This window comes from Bufo gargarizans, chromosome 1 (assembly GCF_014858855.1).
Source record: "Bufo gargarizans isolate SCDJY-AF-19 chromosome 1, ASM1485885v1, whole genome shotgun sequence".
Lineage (NCBI taxonomy): Eukaryota > Metazoa > Chordata > Amphibia > Anura > Bufonidae > Bufo > Bufo gargarizans.
In genome coordinates, this window is record NC_058080.1 from 130784032 (window position 1) to 130802108 (window position 18077).

At 42.5% G+C, this 18077-nt stretch overlaps 1 protein-coding gene across 7 annotated transcripts in view; it reads right to left on the reverse strand.

Annotated features, from left to right (window-relative positions):
* Positions 1–18077, reverse strand: part of APBB2 (amyloid beta precursor protein binding family B member 2) — a 334440-nt gene that overhangs the window by 102537 nt on the left and 213826 nt on the right. For 5 of the 7 annotated variants that reach the window (XM_044298639.1, XM_044298606.1, XM_044298621.1 and 2 more), the window contains 3 exons: positions 14751–14813; positions 13987–14072; positions 4054–4111 (listed from right to left, as the gene is read on the reverse strand). In XM_044298639.1, coding sequence (XP_044154574.1) covers positions 4054–4111; positions 13987–14072; positions 14751–14813 — 207 coding nt within the window. The remainder of the gene's footprint in view (positions 1–4053; positions 4112–13986; positions 14073–14750; positions 14814–18077) is intronic. The other 2 variants (XM_044298656.1, XM_044298647.1) reach the window with 1 other exon arrangement.

Sequence of the window (18077 nt, forward strand, 5' to 3'; positions counted from 1 at the left end):
GCTATGCCCACCTGCATTCCCTTGTAGGGTAAAGGCTGTCATTATTGTAGCAGAAGTTTACGCAACGATAATATTCTGCAACCGATCACCTACAGACCTAAACGGTACGTAAAGAGGACGCTGATAAATAGGGTCTGGGTCTCCAGCAGACGGCTTCACGTACAGCTATGTGTACACTAGCCTGTGATCATTCTGGTTTCATAGCCTCACATATAAATACCCTATGCGTTAGTCATCCCTATAAAAAGCTGAAGAAATAATCCCGCACTCTTCTCATTTCTCTACACAATAACAAATTGGTTTATTTAAACCTGAAACATGGCGGCTGCTGCATTATTTATCTGCAGTTCCCTTCGTGGCTGTGAGTGGATTTTAATACTGTGTGTGGCATGCTGCCAATTCCTGCCTGCAAACAACCAATATTTAAGCACTGCAGTCCCTGTCACTGCCACAGGCTTTCCTACTGTCACGACATCAAGTCCCATAGACTACAAGAAGAGCCCAGGAGCCAAGAAAGAAGAAAAACAACAATAAAGAATAATATCATATTTATATATACTACTGAGGCTCATGGATTTTCCTCCATTCTAGAATAATAACAGGCTGAATTTGAGGCCTCATGCACACAACCTAATTTCTTTCAGCATCCGATCCGCATTTTCTGCGGATCGGATACAGACCCATTCACACCGTGGGCCGTCTGCATCCGTATGGCCACATGTCTGTCCTGCAAAAAGAAATAATATGTCCTATTCTTGTCCATTTTGGAGATGCACATGGCCGGTAAACACATTTTGCGAATCCATAGTTTGCAGTCCACAAAATACATACAGTCGTGTGCATGAGGCCTAAGTACTACGGTATCAGGACAGTTAATAAAAAGCCCTTTTTGGGGGCTCTAGAGCGTGGCATGCTTACTCTAATCTATGCCAGGAAACTGCGTACGTTATACCAGGAGTCCAGTTTCCTTGCTGGCATGTATTCCCGTTTTGGTGCATGGACCTGCGCAGATGTACCACAATTATTAAGAGGCGTGCATCATTACACAGAGAAATATTTTTTCACATTTTTATGAGAAACCACATTAAGAATTCCTCAAAATAAGCCCCTACTAGCAGGAGGTGGGGATCCGCACCCCCACCATTCAGCTGTTCTGTGTATCTCCATTGACGAAGTCAAAGGCAGCAGCGCTACGGCGCCGGGTGCTGCCATTACAATGCTGACAGTGCTCTATAGACAGAACAGAACTCATCAGCATAGTTCTCATTATTAAACTACCACCATAGTCCTATAGTGCTTTTAACCAGAAGGGATTAAAGAAAAAAAAAGTTATAAAACCGCCATGCACTGCTAACCAGTAGTCACCTGGGAGATGTTGGAGCTGCGACTATGTGCCCTGACTGTCATCACTCCCACCCAACTATGATTAGCGCCCTGCTCATGTGACGTACGCACTGACTGTGCCAAGCGAGACGTCAGTCAAGGAAGGGTGGAAGTGATTACAGCCAGGGCACCGTGTCTGGTCACCACTGCAACACCACCCAGATGACTACTGGAGAGCAGTATGTGGCAGTTTTATCATTTCTTTTCCTCCCTCCCAGCGCATTTAACAGGGCCATGTTTAGAAAGGTATTTACAAGCAGTATAGCAGCATGGATACCAACGACAACTTGGCCGACAGGTTCTGTTTTACAAGCATGCGCCATTGACCCTTGCCTTAAAGGATAACTCATATTTTTTTATTTGCTATACCTGAGTTAGTCTGTCAATGATTGCCAAAAGATCTGTAAATACCTTATAATAACTGCTTTCATTAATGTCCTCTGTCCCTTTCCACTGCTCCCTTAAAAGACTGTAGCTATGGCTAGGAAGACAGACGGGCGGTCCTTCACACTGCATGCCTGCATTAGGCTTCAGAGTGAGGAGGCGTGTCTCTCAGTAATCCAATCTGATTGGCTGGCAGGACGCTGCTGGCTACAGCAAGTTTGTATGTGACCTGAGGGAATGCAGTTTTGGCCTCAGAGAACTGGCAGAGGAGCCATCTTGAGAAGATCCTCATAATGTAGGATTCAAAACAGTCGTAACTAAGGGGAAAACTCAAGGAAAACAGTGGTAAGTGAAGAAACTAAAGATTGCTTTATGCATAATGCTGCTGCGCAGTAACATATGCTAACATTGATTTTTTTTTAATGAAAATATGACAGTTATCCTTTAAGAAGCATGTTCCATTGGCCTATATCAGTTAACACTATACACTTCAATGCTGTATTATCACTGATCATGGGTCATTACCAAAAAGTCCCCCCTCCCTGCAAAAAAAACCAACACAACAGAATGAGCAATTCCTCGGCTGCCACAAAATATATTGGTTTCAAATTGGATAAAAAAAGTGAAGCATCCATCCAAGGCATACAGATCTCTTTGATTCAAGGAGAATAATCTCCAAACTGTATTTATAGGTAGCTTTTTTTTAAGTATGTGTTGCAGTAAAATTGTGATGTAATGAGGTTTTCGGCAGCGAAATACAGTGTCAGTAATATCTGTGGCCACAAGGTGGCAGGGACAGCCAAGCTGAGCGGTACGAGCAGAAAGCAGCATCGGAAGCAGTCACCCGCTATTCATCTTCATCTAGGTGTGCTTTTCTTACAGTTTGTTTCTAATGAGGAAGATTTATCAGTATATTGCCTCTGTAAAATTTGTGTAAGGGGATCATCATTATTTTGAATGAGGCATTCCTCAATAGGAGTACATTAAAAAGAGAAAAACTCTGAACTTGTGCAAAAACTGGCATCATTATGGGAATGAAGCATAACTGGAGAGGTGATGGGTGTCCAGGTTCCTTTGAATAGAAATGGCGGGCAGCAAAGGCTACTGCCAGGATCTGGTTTCTGAAGGGGTCGTTGTCAAATGTACACTTGACTAAGACCCCTATGTGGGTCTATGTAAACGCTTTTCATTCAGACATTTAGGTTCCTTTGATCTTCTTCACCATCATACTGTAATAACATGTTATATGCATTCTTTGTTGAGAAATCGCCATAGAACTGTCACAATGTACTGAGCTAAATTACACTTTTCTAAGCTCACTTGTGAAGCCTATGAGCAATAAAGTGCGCCAAAATGTTGCTGCAAAGAAAGACAACCAATAAGTTGACTAACCTCTTAACGCATAATTCCGTGTATGGAATATACGGAGCAGGATGCTGCGCTGAGTCCAATCTGTCTGGTCCCATAAACTATAATTGGTTGGATGAAAAACAATGCGCGCAGCGGATTTATGGCCGGCCGATTCTCTGCATATTTGCAGGGTTGTGGCCGAATCTCTGCCGGTCCCCATTATAGTTTATGGGCTGGACAGCAACACAGTAGCTTCTGGCAATGCCAGAATGAAGAGAGATCCGACAAGAACTTAAAAGTAAAAGTTCTCCCTGGGAAACAGTAACATGCAAAATAACAATGGCGCTTCGGTTATGGGTCTTCAACACTGTGAAAGCCAGATGCCCTTCCAGGGAAGGAAAACCAAGCAAAGGGGTGTCCCCATTATAGAGATCACCAGATCCACCATATTAAGTGGCCCCTATGTCAAAATCCAGCTTTTTTACAAGCTATAGAATAAAAACTATAGAAATTTGGTATCGCTGCAATTGTACTGACCTGCAGGATAACATGTCATTTTTACCACATAGGGAATGGCATAAAAACATTGCATTTTTTCCCCTCAATTCCACCCCATTTCGAATTGTTTTTCACCCTAGCTCTACATTGTATGCAATAAGAAATGGAAATTACAACTTGTCCTGCAAAAATCAAGCCCCTATACACTATGTAAATAAAAAAAATGATGGCACCTAGGAGGCAGTGAGTAAAAAAACAAAAGGAAAAAATAATAATTCCTGCATAATGAAGGGGTTAGCAGCTTTTTTCAGTGCATAACCAACATTTACATATTATAATCTCTTGATGTTAGAAGCAATCATTACCTCATTTACAGATCCAAATTACTAAAGCAGTAAAGGCAAAGTACATAAAAGTGGTTGCTGTGTCACCACTAACCTTGGCTTCGGGGTCACTGTTGATGCTGGATGAGTCATCTTCAGACTGTGGCCCATTTCTAAGGAGGACAATAGGAGATGTTAGGTTCCTTGTAGAACTTGTGACACGGTACAGGAATACAGATTTATAATAAAGGATTGTCATATAGACAAATCACATGAATACATTACTGTGCTGGTCATTAGACTGCATTAGTCAAGTATCAATGTGACCAGGGACACCTGGTGGACATGAAGGCATCATCTGCTTTTTTCAGAAACGGTGCCACGTCTGTCCATCTTCTACTTATAGTAGCTTATATGAATTCCAGTGCATGATGCTGAAGTGCAGTACCAGACATGGCCCCTGGATACATGTGGCACAGATTCTGGAAAAATACACACATTCTTATCATTAATTTGGACAACTTCTTTAATTAGATGGTCCAGGAATCCAGGACTGCAAAAAGATGCTATTTGTTAAAGAGGACCTTTCACCTGGAAAAACATTGTGAACTAAGTATCCTTACATATACAGCGGCACCCAGGGATCTCACTGCACTTACTATTATCCCTGGGTGCCGCTCCGTTCTCCCGTTATGTCCTCCGGTATCTTCGCTCAGTAGGTTATAGTAGGCAGAGACTTAGGACTCTTGGTTATAGTAGGCGGAGTCTGCCCTTGTTCTGCTGGGCGTCCTGCGCCAATCACAGCGCAGAGCTCACAGCCTGGGAGTTTTTTTTCTCCCAGGCTGTGAGCTGTGTGCTGCGATTGGCCAGCGCTACAGCCTATGAGGAGGAGACGCCCAGCAGAACAAGGGCAATCTCCGCCTACTATTACCTACTGAGCGAAGATACCGGAGGACATAATGGGAGAACGGAGCGGCGCCCAGGGATAATAGTAAGTGCAGTGAGATCCCTGGGCGCCGCTGTATATGTCAGGATACTTAGTTCACAATGTTTTTCCAGGTGAAAGGTCCACTTTAAATGATCTTTTCTATTGAGTCTGTCATATAGAAGTCACTAGAAGCACTACAAGGGGTTCTCCAGGAGTGATTTAAAATGGTCACCAAGAACGTTTCATAGAATATGAGCAGGACTGGTTTTTAACACTTTCAGAGCTGCCTAGGAGGTTGAGGGGCTGGGGTCTCATATTGGTGAGTGTTCCTGTCAGGCTGCTCAGACATGATGGCATATCATAGGTCATAGATCATTATCATCTATTGTAGAGCAGTGTAGTGTGTAGTGAGGCCCAAGATCTCATGGCATCATTGGCTCTAAATAAATAGTTAATGCAGAAGCTTAGTAGAGCACAATTCTTCAGGATGGCTCCACCAATACCTTTTACATTCGTTTATATTCTTAACCCCTTCCATTATACTACTTTTTCAATCTTTACTTCCTATTTTCCACCCAGGGCCCCTCCTGACACATTTGTTTTAGTAACTACTTGCATTCCTCATGTAATAACAATTCTGGAGCATCTTTTAGAATAAATCTAATAGAGCAATTGGAGTAATGAATGTGGAGATCTTTGGATCCATGTGAGGTACAGGGCTGGTTATAGCTTTGTTAGAAAGAGATTGTCATTGTCTACATGATGTCTGATTTTTTACTTTAATCATCGGATAACCCCTTTAAAAATCAGGTTATATATAAGTAGTTAGGTCAAGGATACATTACTGATTTTGTCGCTGCACACTGTGCTGAGCACGCAATAAAAAAATTAAAAGGGTTGCGCAAGAATGGGTTGGCAAACCCCCCATTCTGCCGGACCTGCAAAGGTAAGATGACTTTTCTGCTTCACGGTGCTCGCTCTCCACTCCTTCTCCTGCAGGACTGCAATGTCAACATTTTTAAAATTTTCAGGGGAGCATTAAGATAAAATCATAACTTGCGAGTCTGGTCCCTGCTGAACTGGAATTGGTGACATCATGTCCATAGTTCACATGAATGCTCAACCAATGGCCTCAGAAGTCATGTGACCACTGAGGCCAATGATTGGCTGAGCACTCATATAAATTATGGATGTGAATTAATTACTTCCGGACCAGTCCAACAGAGGCTGGAGGCCCTGGGGACTGCACCCACAGTGCTGGAACAGAGGAAACTTTAGCAGGTGAGTTACGTTTTTATTTACTTTCTTTAATAAACCTGTCTGCTCCTCTGAAAATTTTAAGAACTGTTGAATGACCTCTTTAACCACTTCCAGACCAGGCCAATTACCCCCTTCCTGACCAGGCCTAATTTTGCAAATCTGACATCTGTCAGTTTATGTGGTAATAACTTTGGAATGCTTTTACTTATCCAAGCCATTCAGAGACTGTTTTCTCGTGACACATTGTACTTCATGTTAATGATAAATTTGAATCAATATGTTTTACCTTTATTTATAAAAAAAATCAAAAAGTTAAAAATTTGAAAAATTCACTGTTTTCTAAATTTGAATCTCTTTGATTTTAAGACGGATAGTGATGCCTCATAACATATTTATTAATTAACATTCCTCATATGTCTACTTTATGTTGGCATCATTTTGGTAATGTAATTATTATTATTTTTTAGAAGGTTTAGAAGGACCAGTTCAGTTCTGAAGTCACTTTGAGGGGCTAAATAGAACCAACCCATAAATTACCCCATTTTAGAAATGACACCCCTCAAACTATTCAAAACTGGTTTTAGAAATGTTGTTAACCCTATGGGTATTCCACAGGAATTAAAGAAAAATAGAGGTGAAATTTCAAAATGTCACTTTTTTGCAGATTTTCCATTTTATTCATTTTTTTTCCTGGAACACAGCAAGGGTTAACAACAAAACTAACCTCATTATTCATTACCCTGATTCTGCAGTTTGCAGAAACACCCCATATGTGGTCGTATATCGCTGTTTGGGCACACAACAGGGCACAAAATGCAAGGAGCGCCATATGGTTTTTGGAAAGCAGATTTTGCCGGAATGGTCTTTTGGCACCATGTTTCATTTGAAGAGACCCTGAGGTATCCTCACAGTAAAAACCCCTAAAAAGTGACCACATTTTGTAAACTACACCACTCAAGGAATTTTTAAGGCGTGTAGCAAACACTTCACTCAACAGGTGTTTCATCGAATTTTTTATACTTGGGTATGAAAATGAAAAATTACTTTTTTTTTTTACAAGAAAATGGTGCTTTAGGCCCAAACTTTCTTTTTCACAAAAGATAACAGGATAATATCCCCCCCACCAATTTGCTATCCACTTTCTCCTGAATACAGTAACACCCCAATTGTGGTCGTAAACCTGTTATTTGGGGAATATGCCAGGGCTCAGAAGGGAAGGAGCGGCATCTGGAATTTCTATCATGGAATTTTCTGTCATGGTTTTTAACCACTTCAACCCCGCTAGCTGAAACCCCCTTAATGACCAGGCCACTTTTTACACTTCTGCACTACACTACTTTCACCGTTTATTGCTCGGTCATGCAACTTACCACCCAAATTAATTTTACCTCCTTTTCTTCTCACTAATAGAGCTTTCATTTGGTGGTATTTCATTGCTGCTGACATTTTTACTTTTTTTGTTATAAATCGAAATTTAACGATTTTTTTGCTTTCAGTTGTAAAATTTTGCAAAAAAAACGACATCCATATATAAATTTTTCGCTAAATTTATTGTTCTACATGTCTTTGATAAAAAAAAAATGTTTGGGTAAAAAAAAATGGTTTGGGTAAAAGTTATAGCGTTTACAAACTATGGTACAAAAATGTGAATTTCCGCTTTTTGAAACAGCTCTGACTTTCTGAGCACCTGTCATGTTTCCTGAGGTTCTACAATGCTCAGACAGTACAAACACCCCACAAATGACCCCATTTCGGAAAGTAGACACCCTAAGGTATTCACTGATGGGCATAGTGAGTTCATAGAACTTTTTATTTTTTGTCACAAGTTAGCGGAAAATGATGATTTATTTTTTATTTTTTTCTTACAAAGTCTCATATTCCACTAACTTGTGACAAAAAATACAAAATTCTAGGAACTCGCCATGCCCCTCACGGAATACCCTGAGGTGTCTTCTTTCCAAAATGGGGTCACTTGTGGGGTAGTTATACTGCCCTGGCATTTTAGGGGCCCATATGCGTGAAAAGTAGTTTGCAATCAAAATCTGTAAAAAATGACCGGTGAAATCCGAAAGGTGCTCTTTGGAATGTGTGCCCCTTTGCCCACCTAGGCTGCAAAAAAGTGTCACACATCTGGTATCGCCGTACTCAGGAGAAGTTGGGGAATGTGTTTTGGGGTGTCATTTTACATATACCCATGCTGGGTGAGATAAATATCTGGGTCAAATGCCAACTTTGTATAAAAAAATGGGAAATGTTGTCTTTTGCCAAGATATTTCTCTCACCCAGCATGGGTATATGTAAAATGACACCCCAAAACACATTCCCCAACTTCTCCTGAGTACGGCGATACCAGATGTGTGACACTTTTTTGCAGCCTAGGTGGGCAAAGGGGCACACATTCCAAAGAGCACCTTTCGGATTTCAGCGGTCATTTTTTACAGATTTTGATTGCAAACTACTTCTCACGCATATGGGCCCCTAAAATGCCAGGGCAGTATAACTACCCCACAAGTGAACCCATTTTGGAAAGAAGACACCCCAAGGTATTCCGTGAGGGGCATGGCGAGTTCCTAGAATTTTTAAATTTTTTGTCACAAGTTAGTGGAATATAAGACTTTGTAAGAAAAAAAAAAAAAATCAACATTTTCCGCTAACTTGTGACAAAAAATAAAAAATTCTAGAACTTGGGGTGTCTTCTTTGCAAAATGGGGTCACTTGTGGGGTAGTTATACTGCCCTGGCATTCTAGGGGCCCTAATGTGTGGTAAGTAGTTTGAAATCAAAATGTGTAAAAAATGACCTGTAAAATCCTAAAGGTGCTCTTTGGAATGTGTGCCCCTTTGCCCACCTAGGCTGCAATAAAGTGTCACACATCTGGTATCGCCGTACTCAGAAGAAGTTGGGGAATGTGTTTTGGGGTGTCATTTTACATATACCCATGCTGGGTGAGAGAAATATCTTGGCAAAAGACAACATTTCCCATTTTTTTATACAAAGTTGGCATTTGACCAAGATATTTATCTCACCCAGCATGGGTATATGTAAAATGACACCCCAAAACACATTCCCCAACTTCTCCTGAGTACGGCGATACCACATGTGTGACACTTTTTTTGCAGCCTAGATGCGCAAAGCGGCCCAAATTCCTTTTAGGAGGGCATTTTTAGACATTTGGATCCCAGACTTCTTCTCACGCTTTCGGGACCCTAAAATGCCAGGGCAGTATAAATACCCCACATGTGACGCCATTTTGGAAAGAAGACACCCCAAGGTATACAATGAGGGGCATGGCGAGTTCATAGAATTTTTTTTTTTTTTGGCACAAGTTAGCGGAAATTTATTTTTTTTGTATTTTCTCACAAAGTCTCCCTTTCCGCTAACTTGGGACAAAAATTTCAATCTTTCATGGACTCAATATGCCCCTCACGGAATAACTTGGGGTGTCTTCTTTCCGAAATGGGGTCACATGTGGGGTATTTATACTGCCCTGGCATTTTAGGGGCCCTAAAGCGTGAGAAGTCTGGAATATAAATGTCAAAAATTTTTTACGCATTTGGATTCCGTGAGGGGTATGGTGAGTTCATGTGAGATTTTATTTTTTGACACAAGTTAGTGGAATATGAGACTTTGTAAGAAAAAAAATAAAAAATAAAAAAAAACTATTTCCGCTAACTTGGGCCAAAAAAACGTCTGAATGGAGCCTTACAGGGGGGTGATCAATGACAGGGGGTGATCAGGGAGCGTATATGGGGTGATCACCCCCCTGTCATTGATCACCCCCCTGTAAGGCTCCATTCAGACGTCCGTATGTGTTTTGCGGATCTGATCCATGTATCCGTGGATCCGTAAAAATCATACGGACGTCTGAATGGAGCCTTACAGGGGGGTGATCAATGACAGGGGGGTGATCAGGGAGTGTATATGAGGTGATCACCCCCGTCATTGATCACCGCCCTGTAAGGATCCATTCAGACGTCCGTATGTGTTTTGCGGATCCGATCCATGTATCCGTGGATCCGTAAAAATCATACGGACGTCTGAATGGAGCCTTACAGGGGGGTGATCAATGACAGGGGGGTGATCAATGACAGGGGGGTGATCAGGGAGTCTATATGGGTGATCACCCCCCTGTAAGGTTCCATTCAGACGTCCGTATGTGTTTTGCGGATCCGATCCATGTATCCGTGGATCCGTAAAAATCATACGGACGTCTGAATGGAGCCTTACAGGGGGGTGATCAATGACAGGGGGGTGATCAAGTCTATATGGGGTGATCAGGGGTGATCAGTGGTTCATAAGGGGTTAATAAGTGACAGGGGGGGGTGTAGTGTATGTAGTGATGTTTGGTGCTACTTTACTGAGCTACCTGTGTCCTCTGGTGGTCGATCCAAGCAAAAGGGACCACCAGAGGACCAGGTAGCAGGTATATTAGACGCTGTTATCAAAACAGCGTCTAATATACCTGTTAGGGGTTAAAAAAATCACATCTCCAGCCTGCCAGCGAACGATCGCCGCTGGCAGGCTGGAGATCCACTCGCTTACCTTCCGATCCTGTGAACGCGCGCGCCTGTGTGCGCACGTTCACAGGAAATCACGGCTCTCGCGAGATGACGCGTATATGCGTCGCTGAGCGCAGAGCTGCAGCCTCCGGACCGCAGATCTGCGTTAGGCGGTCCGGAGGCGGTTAAGAGCAATAACTTTTTTTTTTAATGAGCTGTGTGAGGGCTTATTTTGTGCGAGACAAGCTGTAGTTTTTATTGGCACCATTTTGGGATACATTTGGCATTCTGGTTGCTTTCTATCTCATTTTTGGGAGGTAAAGTCACCAAAAAAGCTGTTTGGTGTCATTTTTAATTTTATTTTTTTTTTACACCGTTCACTTGATGGGGTAGACCATGTCATATTTTTATAGATCCAGTCATCATGGACGCAAAAATACCAAATATGTCTATTTTTTTTTTGTGTTACGTGTTTTTCTGTTGCAATTTTCATAGAGCCCTATTCTTTTATTTTTCTGGCTATGGTCTTGTGTGGGGGCTCGTTTTTTGCGGGATGAGGTGATGTTTTTATTGCTACCATTTTGCGGTACATATGACTTTTTGATTGATTAACATTATGTTTTTGGGGAGGTCAGCTGTTTTGGCGCAATGTTTATTTATAAAAAAATTTACGGCGTTCACCTAATGGGGTAGATCATATAATATTATTATAGAGCCGGTCGTTGTGGACGCGGTGATACCATATATGTATTTTAATATTTTTATTTTTTTTTCTATTTTTTAAATAATGGATTTGGGGTGGAATTTTTTTTTTAAATGTGAAACTTTTTTTATTTTTTTTATTTCTTGAAATTTTTATTTTACACTTTGTGTCCCCCATAAGGTCATACTATTGATTTCTCCTGTAACTGGGGCTGACATAGTAGCCCCAGTTATAGGGGAAATACACCTCCCAGAGAGGCTGTACAGCATAATACAGTGCTGTACAGCCTCAGTGCAGGGCTGAGCGTGGTCTATGGAAGACCCAACAGCTCCTGCACTCACCCGGCCCCGGCGATCACATGATCACCGGGCTAGGACAGGAAGCGGCACATGGCTTCCTCAGCGGCTTCATCGCTTCCTTGTTTAGCACTGTGTATACAGTGATCTAAAAGGCAGTGACACCCAGGAACAGTCCCTGCCTTCTTTCTGGGGTGCCCTGCTGTCACTGACAGCGGGCCCCCCACTCCGCAGCAGCACGATTAGCGTGCAGCTGCCATCTCTGAAAGGACGTTCCAGAACGTCCATTAAGAGATAAATCCGACCACCCAGGACGTTTATAGTCAATGGGCGGTCGGTAAGTGGTTAATCTTTATTTTATTTACAATCTTTTTTTGTAAGAACAGTCCCCATAAATGAGCAGTATATCCGCTGTTGGGATCCCCACATATCTGCTGTCTTCTTTGGGGATCCTAGCGGGAGGTGTTTAAAGGGGTTATCCAACACTAACATTTTTAACAGATCTCTTCAGAGTGGCTGGACTTGTGGATTCCAGCTGCATTGTTCCATAGCCACCTCTGCAGGTCCCAGATTTGTCGCCCATGCGGTACATAACTGGGTCACACGCCGGAAGGGTGACAGGTCACCGCTGAGGCCACTGATTGGCTGCAGCGGTCACATGACACCTGTCAACAGGATGTTGATTTCCCGAGACCCAGGGCCTGCGGAGGCGGCCGTGGAGCGATGCAACTGGAATCCAGCGGTGAGGACCGTGTACTTATGAACCACACTGTGGGTCCAGTCACTCTGAAGAGGTCTGTTAAAAATGTTAGTGTTGGACAACCCCTTTAACTCACCATCATCAAAGGAGAAATGAAGCATTTAATGGTGCCCATTATAGTAAATTGCGTTTAGCGCACAGACACCTTAGTTCCTCAAGAGAAAGAGATGTTCTTTTGTTTTTTTCTTTACTCTGTTAACTCAACATGTCCTAATAGGATATCTTAAATGGGTTTTCTATTGATGACCTATCCTCACCCAGCACCCCCGCCGAAAAGCTGTATAAGGAGATGGTGCGCAAAGTGCGCATGTGCCGTCTCCGTCCTCTGTTCTTGTCTGCTGCTGCTGTCTATGGTCTTAGTCATCTAATAAACCTTATTTCTAAACTACTAAGAAGTCATAAACACTTATTAGTAAAATAAGAACTGAGCTATAATGAGTGTTTATAATCTCATAAAAATGTCATATAAGGAGTTTGTCTGCTTCTGGTCTGACGGAAAAGACAGAAAATCCAAAGGGTGCTACTAAAGCAGTGATGGCTAACCTTGGCACTCAAGCTGTGGTAAAACTACAACTCCCAAGATGCCCCCCTTGCTTGGCTGCTCTCAGAACTCTATAGAAATAAATAGAGCATGCTGGGAGTCGCAGTTTCACCACAGCTGGAGTGCCGAGGTTAGCCATCACTGTACTAGAGCATCTCAGCTCTGTACAGAACAAAAAGGACCTGATCTATTTAATAATTTTTTTTTTGCTCAAAATTAGTCCAATGCGATAAAAAACAATTGCCCCCAAAGGTGTACATAGCCTTTAAAGGGAACCTGTCATGTGGATATTTGATTATAATCTAACTAATTATATACAATCATTAACTATTAAAAAGTGCCTTAGATGTATTCACTTACTGGTGTGACAGATGGTTACCTCATAATAAACACACAAAGATGCCACATGCCGCATGCTAATGTGAGTCCAGCGTTTGTATAATTAACAGCTATAGCCACTCCCCTGCCCACCTGCTGCTGATTCATATGGAAAATAACTGTCATTCAGCAGCAGGTGGGCGGAGAGAGTCAGGAGCTCATGAATATTCAGGACTCATTATCAGCTGGAGCTTTTCAATACAAGATGTTGGCAGATTGACTGGGTCAATTAAAGAAAGTGACCCAGCATTTTTCTAAGAGAATCAGTGTCAGTGAGTCCAGCGTTTATATAATTAACAGCTATAGCCACTCCCCTGCCCACCTGCTGCTGATTCATATGGAAAATAACTGTCATTCAGCAGCAGGTGGGCGGAGAGAGTCAGGAGCTCATGAATATTCAGGACTCATCATTATCAGCTGGAGCTTTTCAATACAAGATGTTGGCAGATTGACTGGGTCAATTAAAGAAAGTGACCCAGCATTTTTCTAAGAGAATCAGTCACTTATTTATGTTGCCCTTAGTTAGGACACCATAAAACTGGTGACAGGTTCTCTTTAAAGTTGCGGAGCACATTCTGCCCCGAAGACTTTCTCAGTCTGAAACATTTAAAACTGCAAAACTAGATAGACTAAATAGAGCTTTAATGCTGCATTCAATATATAAAATGACAATCCATTCCTTACCTTAATTTTAATGAGGCGTAACGTAAGGTGGCTCCTTCAAACTCCTTCAGACTTGGATCGGGGTTGACTGTGGCTGCATGCAAATCCTACAGATAAACAGACTTGACGTTAGAAAGCAATAGTCATCAATTGCCCAATAAAACTGTGAAGAAAAGTGGGAGGTGAAGACCGTCATCCATAATTACTAGTGAGGACAGAAATAAAACAGGGTCATGTGTGGAAGCAAAGCAGAAGGAGGTATATACATCAAAAAGCCACATATGCCTGGCATGAGATATAGATCAGTGTGTGCACATTTTCATATATGTGAGCAATGCATCCTGCGGTGATGAATCTATCATCGTCTGATATAGCAGTCTCGGTGGAATAACATTGTATGAAGAAATACTTATCTCATGTGACATAAAGAAGGCCGTTTGATGAATATACTCCACACCAGCCCCAGTCTGCAATGTGGCATTGTAAATGGCATGTTCTCCCTCCAAGCAAAAGAAGCAGACACAGGAGACTGGTTAACAGAAAAGGGCATGCACTTTATGCTGGTGTGGTTGTGACCGTCTAGTGATCTGGGCCAAGCACAGAAATGAACCATTGAGTCAGAGTAAGCATCGTAGTAGAAACTCCTGAGCGGGAGCCAGAGGTCTGCGCTTGCCTTCTTCTCTTCCGCCTGCTTCATGAATGGGAATTGTGAAAGTAACAGCCAAGGCCATGCAAACGAATAAAATAAAGGTTACACGTTGAAATGTCTCCGACCAGATACTTGCCTTCCAAATGTCAACATTTATCTTTCCCCCATTCAGAACAGCAAAATCACTCCATGGCTGTTTCTAGGCATACAGTTATTCACAAGGGAGAAGCACATTCATAAAAAAGAAGGGAATAAAACAAAACAAAACAATCACAAGACAGCGTAGTTAGCAAATTATTACAGGGCGAGTTTAGGATCAGAAGCGCTGTAATGGGGAATTATCACAAGACTTCGCTGAAATATGTTGTCGCCATTGTTCATCGACTCATTGTGATGGTAAGCAGAGCGCATTCCAGCGACACGTCCTCCTGCTCTACAGCAACCTCCGCTGCTTGCTTTCCTGCTTGCACAAGCATCACCGTTTAACTGTGGCTCCTCCGATATGACACAGGTTTTGTTTTTGTTTTTAAAAAGTTGTCTTTGAAAATAAAAATTTTATGTATTTAAGTTCTACATCTCTAAGATATGATATCATTTTATCAATGGGGGTCTCATCTACACAATGGCCGGGAGCACTACTGTGCAGGGAAACCTAGAGGGGAGTGCAATGCTTAACCAGTGGGAATACCCCTTTAAAGGGCATCTGTCAGCAGATTTGTACCTATGACACTGGCTGACCTGTTACATGAGCACTTGGCAGCTGAAGGCGTCTGTGTTGGTCCCATGTTCATATGTGCCCGCACTGCTGAGAAAAAGAAAGTTTTGTAATGCAGAATGAGCCTCTAGGAGCAACGGGGGCGTTACCATTACACCTAGAGGCTCTTCTCTCTCTCTGCAACTGGTGCGCCCTCTGCACTTTGATTAACAGGGGGAGGCAGTAAAAAGTGATCACGCCAGGCCTTGACTAACCTCCTAAAATCAATAAAAATGCAGGGGGCGTGGCAGTTGCAGTGAGAGCAGAGCCTCTAGGTGTAATGACACTGCCCCCATTGCTCCTATCGTTTGCATATATTAAAACATCCTTTTTCTCAGCATTGCGGACACATATGAATATGGGACCAACACAGATGTCTTCAGCTGAATAGCGTAGTGTAACAGGTCAGCCAGTGTCATAGGTACAAATCTGCTGACTGATACCCTTTCAAGGGGTAGTCTGCAATGGACAATCTCTTTTTGTTAGAAGAGACGCCCAACAAAAAACTGCGCACAGCTGTCATTCTGCTCTCTGCAATTACGTAATCTGTGGGAATTCTAGCAACAAGTGCTGAGATCCCCTGCAGCGCCACCATAGGCGGAATGATGCATTACACAGTGCTCACTGCTGCGCAGACGCGCCCAGTCCTCTAGAATGAGGGACACTCTTCCTAGCTTTTCTCCACTGTGGCTAATAGATAAGGTTCTATGTTAATGCAAAATCGCTAATGAAGTATTTGAAGCTGGGTTTATGGGTCCAGAAGAAGTGTGGTAAATAGGTGAATGTACTGCACATATGCCATCTTGGCAGAACGCGGCATCGCAGCACTGAACTGACTGGAAGATACGGTAGTTATCATGACTTTGCAGCTCGATTTATCCAGATGGACAAACATTGGAGTGAAATCTATAATGTGACATTTCGGGCGGACTATAAGGCTGGGTTCACACCTGAGCGTTTTTCAGCGCGTTCCTACGCGCTGTAAAACGCGCAACAGGCAAGAACCAATGATTCCCTATGGGAATGGTTCTCACCTGAGCGTTTTACAGCGCGTACGATCGCGCTGTAAAACGCCCGACGCCCCAAGAAGTACATGAGCTTCTTTGGGGCGTCTTGTTGCGCGTTCCCGTACATAGACTTCAGCGGGAACGCGCGACAATGGGCGTTCGCTTGTCTCTGTATGCGCGATTGCAAACGCCCGTACAATCGCGCATACAGAGCTGAACCCAGCGTAAAGAGAAGTGGTCTGGTGTAGAAACCCGGGAGTATCCTCTGAATGTTTAGGTTTTAATAAATGAACACAGGACAACATATTAAAGCTTCATGATAATTTCCATTGATATACACAAGCGCAACCAATAATTCATCCTCCTTGAGTTCCTCTAACTATTATGTTTCATGCATGCTAGGACTAGAAAACATATTTTCTTTCTTCCAATAACAGCGGCAGCACTTTCCATGGGTTGTCCGTGGTACTGCAGCCTCGCCCCATTCATTCAGTTGCACTACAATACCAGGCACAACCTGTGGAAAACTGTGGGGCTGGGTTTGGTAGAGAACAACTGTGTTTTTGTAATATTTCTTAAATCTTTCACTTTCCATGGGTTTGTAGACTAAAACATAGACGACATAAGAATACAAAAATGTAATATCCCTTGCTGTAAAGGGCAGCCATGTATTCAAGTCTTGTTCCGCTCTTGGTCTGGATTAAAGAATATAGATGACGTGCATCTTGAGGAGGTTTAATTAAACACAAATCTTCAATTTATTTTATGCTTGTTTTAAAGAGGACCTGTCACCGCTCCTGACATGCCTGTTTAATAGCTTCATGCATTCCCCATGTAATAACAATCCTGGATCATCTCTTCTTATGTCTCTATGTTGTGCCATTCCTTTATTATTTCTACTAGAAGTTATGAATGAATTGCTAGCAGTCTGCAGTAAGGGTACAGAGGGGTGGTAACCAGTTGGGGGGGGTGTACCTGCACAGACTCACTCTATCCAATCAGTGCTGCCATGTTCAGACTGTGCAGGTACACCCCCAACTAGTTACCTCCCCTCTGTACCCTTACTGAAAGCTAATAGCAATTAATTCTGAACTTCTAGTAGAAATAATAAAGGAATGGCACAACAAAGAGCCATAAGAATAGTGTCACCGCCACTTCTGTGAGAAGGTCTGACAGACGTCCTTTTCTACCTCTTGCATGATGTTCTTTGTTTTGGTTTCACTTTCTCATCTCATTTCCTTCTCCCAGGTGTCACCTATTTAGACTAATCGTCTTTCCTTTATATTCCCTCCCATACTGCCTCACTTTACGGTTTATACTACTTCCTGGATTGAAATGTTCACTGCTGGAGACTTCTGCTGCTGCTTGTTCAGATAAGTCCTTTCATGTATTGTGTTTCCTTGCTGGCTTGATTCTAGGTGACCCTGAATCCCTCTGTATGTAGTGCAGGGAGCCGGTGGTCGTGTCCCCTCACTATTATATGGTTTTCAGGTGTCACACAGTCTAGGTACGTGGGCATGCAATTGTCTACCTCTGAGACCCTTGTATGTGCTTAGCAGTCAGGGTGAGCTCATAGGGTTTTATAGGGGTCACCTATATGCTCCTTAGTTTGGAATCAAGCCAGTCGGACGTTTATTCATAACTTCCAGCTATCTGCAACATCATCCGTGACAAATAGATGCTCCAGAATTGTTATTACATG